This window comes from Watersipora subatra, chromosome 7 (assembly GCF_963576615.1).
Source record: "Watersipora subatra chromosome 7, tzWatSuba1.1, whole genome shotgun sequence".
NCBI classification, from domain to species: Eukaryota; Metazoa; Bryozoa; class Gymnolaemata; order Cheilostomatida; family Watersiporidae; genus Watersipora; species Watersipora subatra.
The window spans coordinates 46,105,422-46,123,248 of NC_088714.1; the positions used below are offsets into that span (position 1 = coordinate 46,105,422).

A 17,827-nucleotide genomic window follows, 5' to 3' on the forward strand; every position below is an offset into this window, starting at 1 on the left:
GAAAAAAAATTCGGGTTTTACGTGACGCTAAAATAGCTTAAATCTACAAAACTTGCCAAAAAATAGGGCCCGCTGACTTACTTTAGCAACCTCTGACCCCAAATGACAGCCTCCGACAGACAAGTTTTTAAATGAAAATGATAGATCACATGTGGAAGAAGACATAACTAAAAATTCAGATTTTTAGAAGACATAGTTTGAGATATTTGTTATCAAAAAACCTAAAAAATTCCGATTCGGAGTTGCCCCTCCTGAATGGCAAACTTTGGGGTGATGCCGGCAGCGCCACGAAATGTTTAGAGACTAAAATATTTGGATTTCCACCAAGTTTGACATGCTCTTTCACATAGGATTAGTTTTAATATCTGTGACGGGTCAGCACACACATTGGACCAGTCCCCATGGAATGGCCCTTATGTCATAGAGATTGTACACTATACGAACAGTGAAATTCATGTGAATTACCTCATCCATTCCAAGATCTTTTCAAAGTCGCGCCTTTGGCCATGCAAAAAGGAAAAACTATACTGAACATTTCAATTTGTAGGCTGTACCATAGCTGCAGTATTATTGGTTTGCATAGACAACTTTTCTCCTTTTTTTGATCAATTTCCCTGGTTGTATAGACCATTATTGTGGTCATTTTACAACAAGTAGATGGAAAACACACATCTTCGATATTAATTTGCAACGATTTGCTCATTTTTTCTAAACAGCAGTTTTTTTTCTGCAAAATAAAACTAATAACCAATATTGTATACGCCTACAATAAAGCAAAAAATATTTTTGCTATAAAAAGTGCGGTCCTACTTAACTGTCTGCACCCTTGGGGGAGGATAGTTAGGATAAAAGATAACTTTTGACGATACTCCCAACTCATGACATTCAGATTGGTAAACCGATGCTGTAACACCTGCACCAATTGATCGCCTTCGAGCATTGATGAACAACTGCGCATTACATGTTCTCTGTTTTGTTTGACACATATGACGATCTATCGCAACGAACTAGAATGTCATGGCTATACCATGACAAATATATATATAATAATATATATATCTATTATATATATTATTATAATAGCTATACCCTAAATGCATATTACCCTATATACATACTCTCGCAAGTGTGACGAGATAGGTTACCATTCAAATCGAATTTGAGAACTCGGCCCCACTTGACGTTTTTTAGAATTTTTTCTATTAGTACGAAGCAAAAACTTCACATGAAATTTTTACGCTATCTAGAATTTGAGTTATAGGAGGTATACGCTATAGAAGCATCTACTGTAGTAGAAAAGAAAAGCCAAACATGCTTACAGCATATTTATTTGTGCTTACGACAGAGAGGTGGTGCGTCAAAAGTAGTGTTGGCAAAACTAACAAAGATTGAGTTGTGTGCACATGCTCAAACTCATCTAACATTTTTTTGTTACTGCTCACTACAACGACTCAGCATGCATTTCATCAGCAGATTGATTGACTAAATTGACCACTCAAGTCTATTGCTGATGGGTCAAGGTCTTAGCATTCATGACAAATTTAATGCGAGCTTCCGAAGCAGCACATAAGCTAGAAACGAATAAAATGGAATTGAACAATCCGATAAAAACTCAGCCAACTACAGAAGAGCAATTCACCACTCTGCTGATAAAATAAATTATATATATATACAGTCATACTTCAACTTACGAGCTTAACGCGTTCCGAGACTGAGCTTGTATGTCAATTTACTCGCATGTTGGTGCAATTCATTTATATATAGAACAATTAAATACATATTGATTGGTTTCCATACTCTAAAAGAAAAGCAAATAAAACACTCAAAACAAGATGTTGTAACAGAAAGAACATGTTGGCTATTGTCCTTACGTACAACATGCTTTCAAAAAGCAACAAATAAAAAATAATTCAAGGAAATGTGATTAATTAAAATGTAAAATTAAATACATACAATAGCAGTTAACACTCGCATTTGCCAGGGAGGGAGATATAAGTTATCCTTCGTTACAACAGTTGACTTTGATAAATTTAGATTTTATCAAAGTGTTAAAAGACAAACTTAGAAGCAAACCTAAAAGCAAACTTTCATTTTCAACTAAACGTAATTAAAATTTCTTCGGCGTTCATAGTTTGAAGTTTCTTGCTGGTTAGCGAGAAATTTTTCCTTTTTTCGCTTTCACGACTAGCCGGCCGTTTTAAGATAAACCTATCTAAGGACGTTTGCCTTTGTCGCCCTTGCAACATGTTGCGATTAGGACGAACACAGGTGTCGTCACAAATGGTTAACGCACGACCACTAGCCAACTTGTCCGAATGTCTATTAAACAGTTTGGATAGCTTGCGCCGGCCTTTTCACATAGCATCGTTTCAGTTACGCTGTCACCGGCCAATTGTTTGTCAAATGCCATCAGCGGTCGTGAAGATCGCTGCACCGTTTAGAAACTATGTTTAGTCCTTTTGCGAACTAAATGCCCTGAATATAATCCTTCTGTTTGATAATTATGAATGTATTTCTGTCATATTGCCGAGCTATCTGAATCACGCATACACATTTCGCATATTTTTCAACACTTTTCCGTTTAATATCGACTGTTATCATTTGCTTTTTCTTTGTATTATCTTTCATTTTACTGGCAAACTTTCGGTCTACGCACAGTACTTTTAATTCACATAATTCCGCACAGAAAATCGTGCACAAAAAACACGGTACAACAGTATAACCTGAGCAGTTGAAAAATACAGAGTGATGCTGTTCTAATAAAACACCTCCGGCATACTTGGCAACTGACTCAAGTGCTCGTATCTCAAACATGGCTCGTATGTTAGTGCTAAAACTTGCTTGAAAGCTGGCTCGTATCTCAAGTTTCTCGTACGTTGGAGCACTCGTAAGTTGAAGTATTACTGTATATAAATTGACATGCAAAATGTTGCTCACACAAAGGTAGGACAATGATTGTAAACTTACATCTGAACCCATATGCCAAGTCAGCGAAAACAATTAGCAAATCTTTGATTCAAATCATGCTTTCCTAGTTGTGACAGGATTACGCTTTGTCCAGTTAATAAAATAACTGCATTGACCTTTCAGCAAGTAGGTGGAGCTAAGAGTAACTAGCTTATTGTCCCAGTGTTGGCTACGAATAATAACTACATATTTAGATATATAACACAATGGGAGCACGGGAGGGGGTAGCACACTCACTGCTTTCAAGGACTAAGTCTATAACTAGCTCTGCAGTGAAGTGAAGGCCTTCGTGAGCATGGCTGCGGCTGAGAGCGCTCGTAAAATTAAGTCTACTAGATTTGTTTTGATTGGTCAATTTCACTGCTTGCTTATTTGACTGAGAGAGCCATCTGCAGCCATCAAAAGAGCCACATATGGCTCGCGGAGCCATAGGTTCCCGACCCCGCACTAGACTGTCAGGGTACTTGACTCGTGTGTATATATAATAGAGGTAACCCTATGCGTCGGTTTCTCTCCCAAGTGCAGCAAAAGAGAAAGCGATGTTTTAAGGCAGATTACGAGATTCTCGTTATTTAAATAGAAGATAAGAACTTGCACCGACTTGACAATTTGCAATATTTGGATTTTTTACGTAGTATGAAACAAAAACTTTACATAAATTATTCACATCATACGGAATCTAGGTGAAAGGTTAACACCATAGGAGTGTACTGTACTTGTCAGTGGAAGAAACTACTATAGAGGAGATACTAAACAAGATGAGTTGATAAATAAGACTCACCTAACACCAGATGCATCGGCTGCCCTCACCCCTCGTGACCTCTCAAACGCACCATCCACTGTCACACTCTTCCTTGGAGAAATCTGATATGTCTGGTTTCTTTTTCGAGAGGATGGAATGGAACCGACTGGTTCAGATTCATCTAAGAGTTCCCTACAATGAATCAGGTGAGAATAAACTGCCACCCTTCATAAAGCTTTATCAAGCGCTTCGCTAACATGGAATTGTTGTTTAGCAAACACCATACACTCTGCTTTATTGTTACTTGTTAAAAGCCATTTGATAACGCCTAAAAGGCCGATTTTGAAATAAAATTGTAACTTTTGATCAATTTCTTTCTGAAAGGTAAGGTGATACCAGATTTTCACACAACTTTATATATAACGACAACTTATATTCCGATTTATGTTCAAAGCAAATCCATATCAGTCTCACTCAGTCTATTTAGGCCATCTTGAAACATGAGGTAATCAGCACATTTTCATGCACATATGGATTCAGAGTTGCTTCCACTCTGAATCATAGAACTAAAACCTGAATGAACTTGACGCAGTTTCTCGTCGCTAAATTTTGTGCGAAGGCATTGGCTGTAAGGGTACTATTTGACATCATAAAAACACCACTGCTGAGGAATCGCAATCGATAAAACTTGGCTATGTTTTCTCTAATGGAGAAAAACAAATTTCAGCGCACAACCACGCAGCTCTGCTACGAAAACGTTCTACTGTTACTCGCTACTGTTTCTGATTGACTGTCTGCCTTTACATTCACATTTACATGCCAAGGATAGGTTGATATTAGGAAGATGACGAAATAATTTCCATTTTAGTGCAACTAGTTGACTACGCATGAATCAAAAAGTGACTGTTACTCGAAAACGAGTCTGCTTTTACATCTTTTGTTTTAAGGTAAACAACATTGTTTTAACATAAACAATATTGGAATGATCTATAATGCAACTCCGAATCGTCGAAACAATAGGGTGCGAACTCGTCAGCAGCAGAAAACTCCCAACCTATTCAAAGTGTGGAAACACAGTGTATAATGGATTGCATATCATACAAGGTGTTTGTTAGCAGCAGTTCGAAATTTATAACAATTTCGGCTGACCAATTATTTGAACCAGAACAATTCTCCCTACTTCTAGATGGCAAATACAAGTAGTATGTGATATTAAAGTCCTGGCTTAACTCTTTCACTACCACAAGCCAATGCATTGGCTCGAGTTAACTTCTCTTTGTGGCCAGAGGCCAATACATCGGCTTTTAAACAGTGCGTTAGCTTATTTAAAATTACTCAACTTCCGCTTTAGATAGACCAATAAGATCTGAACTCTATGAAAACAAGCTTATTGCTAACGATATAGACTAATCAGCAGGCCTCTCACTAGCGGCTTACTGACTATCAAACAAAGTTCACGGCGGAAAAAGCACGGCTACAAAAGAATAACGCAATCGTTTACAGCTGTAGAACCTTCTAACATTCTTAGCGATTGCTCATGCTCATATGGGCTCAGAACTCCACATCGAGTGAGTATGACTCTTCTAGTGCATGTATTTCATGTGAAAAACTGTAATAGTAACCGAATATTATGGCGACAGTCAAAACATGACTATCAAAATTGCTGGCAAAATACAGTTAGTAGAGTTTGTAAAATTTGTCTTTTTTTACTGAAGTTGATTTAAAATTTTTCATCTATTTCCTAATAAAGTATCTTCTTTTCAACAACCTGTTTTTTAAATTGAGTGGACACCTTCATTCTTTCTCAAGCTATCACAAAATTAGTGGCATTATGTAAACTTTTGTGTGAATACAAAAAAAAGATTCGGGCAGAGCTAGAAATAAATTAGGCAGCGACAGAGTTAATCTAGCAAAAATCAAACATGCAGTAAATATAATTTCCGAATGCGTCAGTTTATGAAATGTATGTAGTTAGGGATTCAACACACGAATATCAACTTACATGGTTTCTTCCTCTGGTTCTTCATCAAAGTTACTTGCGATACTTCGATCATCATCAAAGTAACTGAAAAATTACACCATACATATATCAAATAATATAAATTCATAAAGTCGCATTAAATCATAAAGTGTATAATATATTTTGTATGGAAGACATTGATAAATGAAAGCAACAGATTTGCATTGTGTTAGAGAACAACAGTTACTGTCGTAATACAAGAAAACTGTGCCGAAGTGGGTCGACAAAAGAAACCAGATACATTAAGCTTGAGACCTGGCTACACATGCTGGTGAAACGCATCACCAACACGTAAGGTATACTTGCTATGGACACACACACGGACACATGCACTGATGCTACTAAAAGCAAAGTTGCAAAGATTTTCCTGCAGTAGTAAATACCACAGAGAAAAATACGGTTTTTACTTATCGTCCGCCCCAAATACCTCGGGATAAATGGGGAAAAATAGCTAAGTCAGAATAAGTAATTTAAGCTATTATGCTTCATGGTGTCTCTGGTCTAACTAAACTATTAGACACAAAGAGCACTGAAAGCATTTTAGCAAAGTATTACATAGTTGGTCTTTCACAGTTAGACCTGCACGATGTTTCGGTTTGATTCGGTGGTTGCGGTTAGTTTATATTTAATCGAGCCGAATGTTTAATTTTCTGACATCGAACAAAACCGAAAACACCGGTTAACCGGTGTGAGTTTGAGGTGCGGTTTCGGTTTCCATATCATAAAAACTGTGTCTGCGTGCTTGGGCAGTTACACGGAATCTTCCATGGAAATTGACACTACTTTCTCTCGAAAGGTTTTTAATCTTTACTTTACATATACGTAGATATCACATCCATTCTCGAAAGCTATTTATCCCTCCCGCTGCCATAAACGCTTTTATGCGTTTTCTAGGGTCCACTGCCATAGATGCATTATTGCGACTTTCCCAGCAATCACGTAGTAACCTGTTTTTATTATTTGTTGACAACATAACCCGCGGTCTTTAAGACTTGTACGAAGATGACAGTGTTGTCTGAAAACTTCTCTAAAAGAATCAGCCTAAAACAACGAAGCAATTTTAAACTTTCTAACCTAAAAACGAACATTTTTTTGTGTGAGTTCATTTTTGTGTACCGCGTGCGAGTCAGAAAACAGGTAATTAGTTATGTTGATCACATTATAGCCAAATCAGATTTTTGTGATCATACTGATAATTAAAGTAGCAGCATTGTCTCTGATAATGGTGAAAGTAACAGTTTTGTAAGAGTAAGGAACATTGTGGAGAATCGTTTTAGCTTCGCATCGATCGTAGCTTCACATAGCTTTATCATCGCACGAAGTATTGATCCATTGAATTTTTGGATAGCAATGTTGGTTAAAATGTTGTCAAAATAAAATATGTACCATAACAAACATGTTCTAGATAAAGATTGAAAAAAAATACTGTATACATATCATGAAGCAATGTCGGTAGCTTTCGGTAAAATGGCTGGCAATGGGTAGGTACATGTACTTGAATTTGTACATGGTTGGCAGTGAAAGAGTTAAATTTCATTACAAAAATCTGAAGTTAAGGTTCATGAAATGAGGATGTTCATGTTGTCTCGGTGTCAGGTTAACCGCAATCAATTGTGACATCGTTTGACACCGTGGTGAGTCCTCATGTGTGTCGGTTATAAACGGTGTTCGATTGAAGTTGAAGTCGATAACCGAATTGGCATGGGGAGACAAATCGTGCAGGTCTATTCACAGTTCTACTAGCCATAGTCAAGAATATTCAAGTCGAGTTAGGCCTCAATATATGACACTCAAGCACGAGTGGGAGGCGCGATACAATTCCGAGCGAATGGTGACACGCATTTTCCAAAACTTCCTCTTTCCAAAGCTTTTATAGCGGAGTTGTATATATTATCAATTGAATAATGAAATTATTAATTATGGGCATATCCTTTTGAAGTTATAGTCTGTTGTTAGCAATCATAGTACTATTGAAGGCATATCACTTCATTAAATATCATGGCTAGACATCATGTGAGCATTAAATTGTAGGAGCCTTCATTCGAGTAAAATTCTTTTCAACCAATATTTAAATTGAGTGAAAGACTAGCAGAATAAAGGCTAGCTGTAACAATTAATTTAATCCTTGATAGTGCATCAACTGATTCATTGCTTAGCTTAAATTCCTGAAAGGTTGATAAACAACTTAAACCCATATTTTTCCTGTCCAACTTTACAACCATGCTTTTCCTATGAAAAATACGATTTACCACTCTCTCTCACGGTATTTAACGATAAATTTTTATACCAATTTTTCTCAACCATCCAGGATAAATTCAATACAGTATAGCCTTAAGGCGTGGTCACACGAGCACCGAACCGAACTAAATGACGCAAAACGACGTCGCTCTCAGCTGTAAAAAGTTCGGCCGAAGACATTTCTAGCCGAAATGAACCATTTCGGTACTGCTCGAAATTTTGTGGCCGAACACTTGCTTTTTTTGGCTGGTTAAAATTCTAGAATTCTAGCGAGCACGCATAAAATCTCTCCTTACATGCGTGTGAGTAAAGTTGAAAAAGAAATGGGAAGATACTTTTATTTCGTTAAATAAACAACATGAAGCAATTTACGACAAGGTTCACCAGGACTTGTGATTGTGTTGCGTAAATGTAAGCTGTTGCACTTAAGTTTTGCATAAATGTAAGGGAATGGTTGTGATTTTCTTTCGTGTAGAATATAAGTAATGTGTCATATCATCCTGATGAAGTATCGTTGACTGATTTATTTATGTAAAACCACAGTACTATGATAAAGGCGGATTTTGTTTATGTACTCAGCATAGAAAAACATTCATATGTTAATAAAAAAAATATAATTATGTTGATGGGAAGGGTTGGCAAAATCTTTGTATCGAGTGATTTATTTTGAGCAGCTGAACGATCTTCTGATAAATCTGCTGTGTAATTATAATTTATAATTGTTTCTCAAAGTTTTTTGTTTACAATAAAAATATTTAACTTAAATACATAAAAACTACTAATGAAACCGTGTCCTGTCACTGTACGTATGGTATCTAGGAAGCGAAGTGACGACATTTGCGCCCTACGATGCTAACACCGTAACGAATTAATGGCATATGGCGGAAGTGGACTGTCATAAACACACCATCATAAAGTCCCGCCCTTATTTGCTTCCGCTTTCATTTTTCTTTTTACTAGTCCAGCAGCGACTATCACAGCGGAAATAAATAGATGAAGCTATCAGCGACAGCGAATCATCAACACCGAAATGGTGCACATTGTACAAACTTTCGTCGACAGGCTGCTTGGCAAACTAGAGAGAAAGTTTGACAGCTGCAAACTTTTTGTGACTTCTTAAACGAAGAAGATGGTAATTAACAAAAGAAGTCTAGTAAAATTAACAGGAGTAAAGCTGTGCTGGCAAATTGCCGGGGATGACCCTGTGTTGGATATGCATAGATGTTATGCTCGGCTCCAGCTAGTCAGTGATGATCTGCTGTATGAAACATTAAATATTATTAATGCTCCGACAACTAATAATCTTTGCTGTACAGTGCGGCCTCGGGTTACGATGTCCCTGTTATACGACTTTTTCGCCTTACGAAGTGGAACATGATGGTTTTTTATCCTCGTACGAATCCTATTTTGCTATATGAATTCCAAATATACATTTTTTTCAATATTCAAACTTGGCTGTCGGTGTGCTTATGACATCGAAATAACAAAAATTCCAATATGCTGTTAGCCAAAAACTTTCTCACAACGACCGAAAGAGACAAAATGACCGATTGTTCTCAGTTTGTCATTTCCTATGTAAAAAGAGGTTATGAACTATTTTCCCTTCAAAACTAGTGGCAAAGTCGGAGTGGCGATCTCTTTGAACAGAGGGTCAGGGATCAGACAGCTTCCTTTAATCTGCTAACAAAAATCATCTTCATTAGGAGAACAGCATCGCTCGGCTTTCTTGTCGAATTAGGTTGAAAAAGGTTTTAGTAAGGTCGGCTAAAAGCTATAGTGAAAAGGAACTTGAAACTAATGTGTGATAAAATTTTAGCGATGAAAAAGTTGAAGTTCAGTCAACTAGTTAAAGATACAAACATGTATTAAAACTTACCTTTAAGTGTGTGGTTAGTAAGCTAAATTCATTAAAGTTAAATTCAAAGTCTATGTTATACGTCTGTCTCAAAGGTAAGAGCTCCCTACAGTACGTGCTGCACACATTGCATTGTAATGTTACATTTTATTGCAGATCATAACCACTAACTATACTGAAGCCACTGTAGATAACTATAGTTACTAAGGTAATCATACTATTTTGTACCTAATTTTTAATATGTATAGCACTTATATAAAACCTGATGATTTTTACCAGAGAATGTTTGCATTTTATAATTACTAAGGGTTTCTATACCTCTCTGTACAACATCTTCGCTATACGAGGCCAACTCTGGAACGAATTAAAATCTTACAAAGACGGAGCACTGTGCACAAACATCTCACTCAGAGTGGTGATAGTAATGTAATGTGCTCTGATCCAACAATCAATACCCAGTCATGACGAAAATAGTGATGAAGATCATGATAAGCCGCGCTGTGCTTGATAAAGTTTTATTCTAAAGTTGGAAAGCATCCTTATGTTACATTGTTTATTGAAAATACTACTTGCAGAAATAGTAAGAAAATTGTAAATAACGAGTATTTGATTTACGTATCGTACGAAATGTACTTATTGATCGTTGTTAAGTTTAAAAGGTGTTTAAACGAGTCTGATTCGATGGATGTGCATGAACTAACCTCAAATCAGTCTAACGGAGACCTAAGGTATTACTTAGTCTTAGTTTAGCAGAAGTTAATCTTTTTACCTCTAACATTGTCCATCACTTCATATGACCACAAGAAACCTAGGTGAATACGAATTGCCGGCAAAAATTAGTCTAGCAAAAAATAGGTGGTGCATGAATAGTTAAAGGTTGACTTGCAACAAAATTCACATTACAGTTATTTGGTATCAACAGATTCACCATGTTTTACTCTGTTGTGTTGTAGGTGCCAAATATGTGGAAATGTGATTACAAGCTTTTAAAAGCTCAAAAACGAACAGCTGATCGCAGCCATCACGAAACCGCCGTAAATAGGAATCAGTTTATTTCTCCGACGTAGTCATTACATTTGGTTATTGTTTTGGCACGTGATGTTCTCACGTAAAATGAAAGGCCAATAAAAGACTCAATATAAAACTTCTCGTAGCACTAGTTTACGACAAACACTTCGGGTTTTAAAGAAAACCCCGTATCAAATATAGATGCTCGATACTTTACAGTTTTGTTTCGGCTTGGTCTAATCGTCTAGGCGTAATCTGATCATGTGACCCATACTTCGCGAATAATTTCTGCAGCATTTTTCGATTATCACAGGTGACCAACAGTCTCGTCATGTTTATCAGACAATGATATGTACTCCTTCGAGCTAAGGTTAAAAAATTAAACGAATTTTCACGGTAGGTTATAAGATATCATTGCTAAAAGTGACAGCATTACAATGACGATAAAACAGACGCGTAAGAACAATAGACATGGTTTTATTGAATGAGTGAAGTATATTTGTGAAAATATTTCGACGAATGAGGTTGCGTGAAAGTGTAAACAGAAGCCATCTTGTACAACTATGTCCCATTTGAGCCATTTTGGAAAGAGATTTTAATCTGCGGCGGATTTGTGATGGTTGCAATTAACTGTTCGTTTTTGAGCTTTTAAGAGCTTGTAATCACATTTCCACATATTTTGCACCTACAACACAGCAGAGAAAGACATGGTGAATCTTTTGATATAAAATAACTGTAGGCTAATTTGAATTTTGTTGCAAGTCAATCTTTAACAAGAAACACTGCTGCCTTAATGATCAATCATAGAACAGACAGCCCCATCATGATATGATGGTACTAGGTATTTAGTTACTAGCTAATCTAATAATCAAAAGAGTAAAGATGCATTACCATTGTCCTGGTGTTCATGTTACATGTACATGTACAAGCTAGGCAGCTGAAAAACTACATACCTTTTAGTAGTCGTATTCTGCTTGGTGTTTCGACACATCAAACGATAGAGCCTGTTGCCGGCTGTGATTACATAGTCACCTTTTACTTGTTTAATGCAAGACGTTTTCCACAGAGGACCATCCACCCTGCATAAACAGACATACTGACATACACTGGTAGTAGTTCCAGGACAGATCTGTGTGACAAGTCAGTCAAACTCTTTTGCAGCTCTAACAGATCGCATTCAAACTCTTTACTAACAAACTATTAATGTATTTTTAAACAAGGCTCTCGAGCAGATCAATGAAGTAATGTTCCCTAAATAAGAAGGGCAGCAATAACAAATATGTCTCCAAAAACTGACATCTGAATCTGTGCTTATCATCGTTAAGATCAAATACCACATGAAGACAAATGTTAGCACAAGTTCTTGTCAAATGTTCTACCTTCAATCCTAGGTATGTTTGGAAACTTTTTATTACCTGCGAAAAACTAGAAGTGGTTCCAGCTGATTTGTTTGACCAAATGCTGGATAACTAGATTGAAGTAATCAGCAAATATTCAAACTAAAATCTTAAACAAGCTAAAAATATGCATATTATAGCATTAGACCAATTTGACATTTTTAACATAAAGTCAAATAGACAGTGATAAATTAAAAAGCCCTGCTACATCTAGCACGCAAAAAAGAAAACACCAATGGTCCAGCAGTCAGTCAGAAATACCCCACCAATTTTCAGGCTTATCAACACGCGAAAGAACGGCGAAGAGCTTATAGGCTAATAGAGGAACTGAAAGAGGTGAAAGAGAAGAGCCATACTTTGACTCACATGGAGTATATTATGATTGGCAAAGTAAAGACAGCTAACATTTCTTCTGTCATAATGAAAAAAAAACAGAAAATTTTATAAAATATTTGATTTTGTATAAAATTAGATGTGACTTAACTTAATTCATTTATTTATATCATTTTTCACACGTTTTGAGATATTTATCTTTGAATCTTTTTGTTCCTGGAATGGATTAGTACTCTAATAGTGTAAAAAGTGCCCTACTTACGAAGGTTTTGGATTACAAAAAGACTTTCAGACCTAATTGAGTTACTAATCCGTAATCACTGATAATAGTAACACACCCTACCCTACCCTGACTACCCTAGGTCACTAGGGTACCCAGGTCACCCTAGGTGACCTAGGGTGACTACCCTAGGTCACTTATATTTCGCTAGTATTTAGTTTCGTGAGTAGCAGACAGAGTAAAATTTCGCTGCAACTTAATTTCGCAGCTCTGATGATTGCGAAAATATAATGTGACAATATATGCAGTGGAACAAGCATAATTAGATGCCTCAAGTTCGGTTCACCGGTAAGAAAAATTTTCATTTTGGGACTAGTTTGTAATTGTGAACCGCAGGTAGAATTGTATGGCCGAGATCGATAATGCAATTTGATCGCTTGCTGCCATTTGTTTCTTGGACTACTGTAGAATGGGATTTAATTATGCTGAAAATTTTAACGTTTTTGTCACAATTTAGCTTGTTTTATATTAACGTATTTTAATTTTAACGGTCAACGGTGTTGTGTATATGTATTAATTTTAATGTTTTCCCAAACACTCAACTGCTGCTAATAACTGCTGAACATCTTTATTACAATAATCACAAGTTGTATACAAATACATACATGATACAGCGGCTAGTAATACTACAGCTACAGATACTAGCACAGTGTGTAGTTATTATAACTTCTTCTCTTCCTTTTTTACTAGTGTTACTTATCAGAGCTAACTCTTTCTCTATTGCCTCATCTTCTGACTCATTACAAGTTATTGAAGGGGTGTCAGTGGTGAATCCAAACCTTTCCAGAGCCATGCTAATTGTGTAGTACTGTGAGTGTCAGTGTGTCATATTTTCTTTCAACACGCGGTGCTCACTGCATTGATTGATGTCCACAACAAACAATAACGCTACTAATGCGTGTGCATTGACATCAAATTACTATCATTATAAATCATTATTAATGGGAAAATAATCATAATTGCAAAATAATAACGTAATAAATTTGGACAGTCAAATTATTTTGTTGGTTTATATTTTAACGATGCTATAGTGGTCGTTAAAAACGTTAAAATAAATGTCGTTATAAAATTTTATTCTACAATATCAATGAACAAAGCTATTTAATTCCGCGTTTTCGCTCGTTCGTTATGATAGTTTAGTTTCGCTCATGAAATTTTCGCGAGAGGATGACTCCTCGAAAACGCGAAAGTTAGATGAGGTGAATACATAAGTGTCCTAGGGTATGGATGAATTGTGGTGCAATAAGACTGCGATGGACATTTTTGCAACAGTTATATTGTTGAGCCGTTTTCTATTACAATGATAAAACTTTGCGTATACAATTAATCTACACAAGTTCATTGATAAATAAGACTCCTGAAAATATTATTACATAGTTACAGAAGTGAATAGATGTGAAACTGACTACCAGGAACCTTTCCCGTTTGTCCATGAGAAAATATTTGAGCTTAAAGGCGATACAGGTATAATGGTAAAATAATCAATAGTTGGCACGAAAAAAATCAAATAATTTAATCATTTATCTAAATCATAAAGTTTCCGGAAAAAATCAAAACTTTATATTTTAATTATTTTGCGAAAATCAGTGTTTCGTGTGACAAACAATCTAGTTTTGATGTGTGTGTAACAAATCTGTACACACGTAATGTCTCGAATTAGGAAATCTGAAGGTAAGAATCGATTGCATGTAATACAATGCTACCGAAGGACCTTCTTCGGATTAACCGACACTTTTTAACTTTGTGTCTAACGGAACAGTACTATTAGACATTGTTTCATATTTTCTTTCATCGCTAGAGGCACTAATCGGAGATTCTGATTAATGCGCCCTAGTGGTGAAAGAAAAAGCCACAGAATAGCCGCACCCTTATATAAGCCGCATGGCTCAAATCGTCAGAAAAAACCGCGGCTAATAGTCTGAAAAGTACGGCATATGTTAAGCACAAATAAATTTTCTATGCAGACTTTTTTATTACTCGAGTGACGCTCGGGTACAAGTACAGCTTATGGTGTAAAATAGCAAGTACAAGCTTAGCAAGTACAGTTTATGGAGTTATGGTGTAAAATGTTGAAAAAATATTTGACCGAAGTTGTTTTCTCACCTTGAAACGGATTAAAATTTACGTAAATTTATTTTAATGGGAAAAATTGTTTCGGAAAACAACTCGGTTTTCGAACAACCTTCCGGAATGGATTATGTTCGAGAACCGAGGTTTATGGTGAATTGGAGTGCCCCGGGTTTGCATAAACCAAGTTATAAAATATTACAAGCTCGAGGTTGTGAAAATAAGGTGCAATATACTGATATTACAGTAGAATAACTGTAGATCTGGTTATTTTAACAATGGTACACCGACAGGCACCCGTTAGCTAATAGATATAAAACTATGTATGTGCTGTAAAACTCCAACTTATTGCTTTTACCAGGAACTCAAGTTTACAACGCACTAGTTATAAACCAATTTCGAAGAACTCGGCTTCTGCAAACGGGGAAAATCTGCTCGCAAGCATGTTGAAAGACCCGAGTTACGGTTTCCGAGTTGGCAATGATCCAACTCGCTCTTAACAACTCAATTGTTTTCATCATTTTTTTTAAAGATTTTCTCTAGCTATATTTCTCATATGGAATTTTTTTTGGGTGCATCATTAAACATCCTTGATATAATTTTTATGTTTGTTCATATCCGGTGTTCATTCAGTTCCTTGTCAGGTTCTAGAAACAAAACTCTTTCATTTTTCATTTGAAAAAGAAGTGGCCCGGCTCCTACATAGGTTGTTTTTTAGTTTGCTTTTTACATTCTACAATCGTTTTTGTTTATTTATGTTTATATAAATAAATATGCGCAAATATCGCCAATATAAATAATTTAAATATATATTTGAATTATTATTATTAATTATTAAATTATATATAATATGCGCAAATGCGACTCTGTAAATGAGACACCCCAATTACTAACTGTGCTTGTTTTTACAAACCCGGGTTAGCTTTGCGTAACACAGCTTGAGTTCATCAAAAAGCCAGCCTGGGTTTTTTGAACAGCAACCCAAGTTCAACAACTTGGTTTGAGAACATGGAACACAGGGCACTGTAAAAGGGTGGTCACACGAAAGCCGAAACGAACTAAACGACGCAAAACCACGTCGGTATCAGTTGTAAACTGTTTGGTCGAAGACATTTCTGGTCGAAACGAACCATTTCGGTCCTGCTCGAAATTTCGTAGCCGAACCCCTGCTCATATTGGCTGGTTAAAAACCCAGCGAGCACGCCGCACATTTTTCCTTATGTGTGTGAGCAAAGTTGAAAAAGAAATGGGACGATCTTTTTATTTCGTAAATTAAACAACATGAAGCAATTTACGACCAGGCTCACCCAGACTTGTGATTGTGTTGCATAAATGAAAGATGTTACACTGAGTTTTGCATAAATGTAAGAAAATGGTTTTGGTTTTCTTTCGTGTAGAATAGAAGTAATGTGTCATACCCTTCCTGATGAAGTATCGTTGACTGATTTATTTATGTAAAACCACAGGGCTATAAGGACTGCTTTTGTTTGTTATGTACTCAGCATAGAAAAACATTCATATGCTAACAAAAAATATAATTTTGTTGATGGGAAGGGTTGGCAAAATCTTTGCAACGAGTGATTTGTTTTGAGCAGCTAAACGATCTTTTGATAAATCTGCTGCGTAATTATAATTAATTTTTCCTCAAAGCTTTTTTGTTAACAATAAAAATATTTACCTCAAATACATAAAAACTACCAATGAAACATTGTTCTGTATCCTTGCATAATTGCATAAGGTATCTAGGAAGTGAAGTGACTCCGGATGCCGTGTGACATGTAGCTTAGCCTAACCAAACAAACCTCCGAACCAAACCTAAGTCGGTTCGGCCATCGTGTGACCATGGCTTTAGGCTCCATAGAAGTTCCACTGTACGTTATTAAAAGATATACGTCACTGAAAGTTATGAAATTTTAAATTTACAGTGGTTCGAAAACCTTTAGTTGTTTTATTTGCTTTCAATTTAGTTGTCCTGCACAAACTTTTTCTTCATGATATGAAGTTTGATAGGTACAGTAACTGTTGTTTGAAAAAGTTTGAAAACATTTGCAGTTGTTTTTATTTTTTCTCTCAACTTATTTCAACTACACAAAACACTTCTCTCATGATATGTAGTTTGAAAATTAGAATGGCAAATGTTGATATAGGTTAAATACAAATCAATTTTCTGTCCAAATAATTTTTTATTACCCTGGCAACGCCGGGTAGCACAGGTAGTTTAATGTATATTAACAAACAAATTCCGTGTCTTGCTAACTTTGCAAACACCTATAGCTTTATAGTCTAGACTCTAGAGAGACCATATGACTAATTTTATCCTTGGACAATATAAACCTATATACTTTTAAGCTAGAACCATACAAAAGGCTGGTTAATAACGTACCCGCCGAGCTGGCCTTCTAATCGTTGTACACCACGAGGTCCTGTTACAATGCTGTAGTTGTAAATCTCCATGTCACTAAAATTATACCGAAACAGTTGTTAGCGTTGAGTCAATGAGTAAAAAGACTATCAATATACTTTAGATGATGATAATAAAGTGTCTCTTTAGAAACCAATTATGGAACGTGTGGATGGACTCTAGCGCAAGTAAGGCAGTCAGACAATATAATACAGCAGGGCTGGGCAAAGTGCAGCTCAAGAGCCGCATGCAGTTTTTTGCAAATATTGTTGCGACTCTTTCAACTCTGAAAATTCAAATTTTTTTGACGTATATAAAAATATACTTATAATATACTGTACAAAACTACATGCATTGTGACATATTAGGCTTATCTAAAAGTGCACTATTACTGCGTTATATATACAGCCTACACATGCATCATGAGCCATAATTCATCCCATCATGTACATGTAGCTTTTCTGATGTAATAACGTCTGTTGCTGACCTAATAAGCTAAAAAAAAGCATCAAAAGCTAA

General features: G+C 36.1%; 1 protein-coding gene and 1 long non-coding RNA gene across 2 annotated transcripts in view; both read right to left on the minus strand.

Annotated features, from left to right (window-relative positions):
- Positions 1-4,027, minus strand: part of LOC137400817 (uncharacterized) — a 31,458-nt gene extending 27,431 nt beyond the window's left edge. Inside the window, exons 1-2 of the mRNA XM_068087156.1 lie at positions 4,014-4,027; positions 3,749-3,901 (exon numbers count right to left, since the gene is read on the minus strand). Coding sequence (XP_067943257.1) covers positions 3,749-3,901; positions 4,014-4,027 — 167 coding nt within the window. The remainder of the gene's footprint in view (positions 1-3,748; positions 3,902-4,013) is intronic.
- A 1,699-nt stretch (positions 4,028-5,726) lies between these two features.
- LOC137400087 (uncharacterized) lies at positions 5,727-17,366 on the minus strand. Its single transcript, XR_010979217.1, has 3 exons — positions 17,291-17,366; positions 11,784-11,909; positions 5,727-5,774 (listed from the first exon to the last, which is right to left on the minus strand). It is a non-coding gene; the product is annotated as an uncharacterized lncRNA (long non-coding RNA).
- Positions 17,367-17,827: the final 461 nt, after the last annotated feature.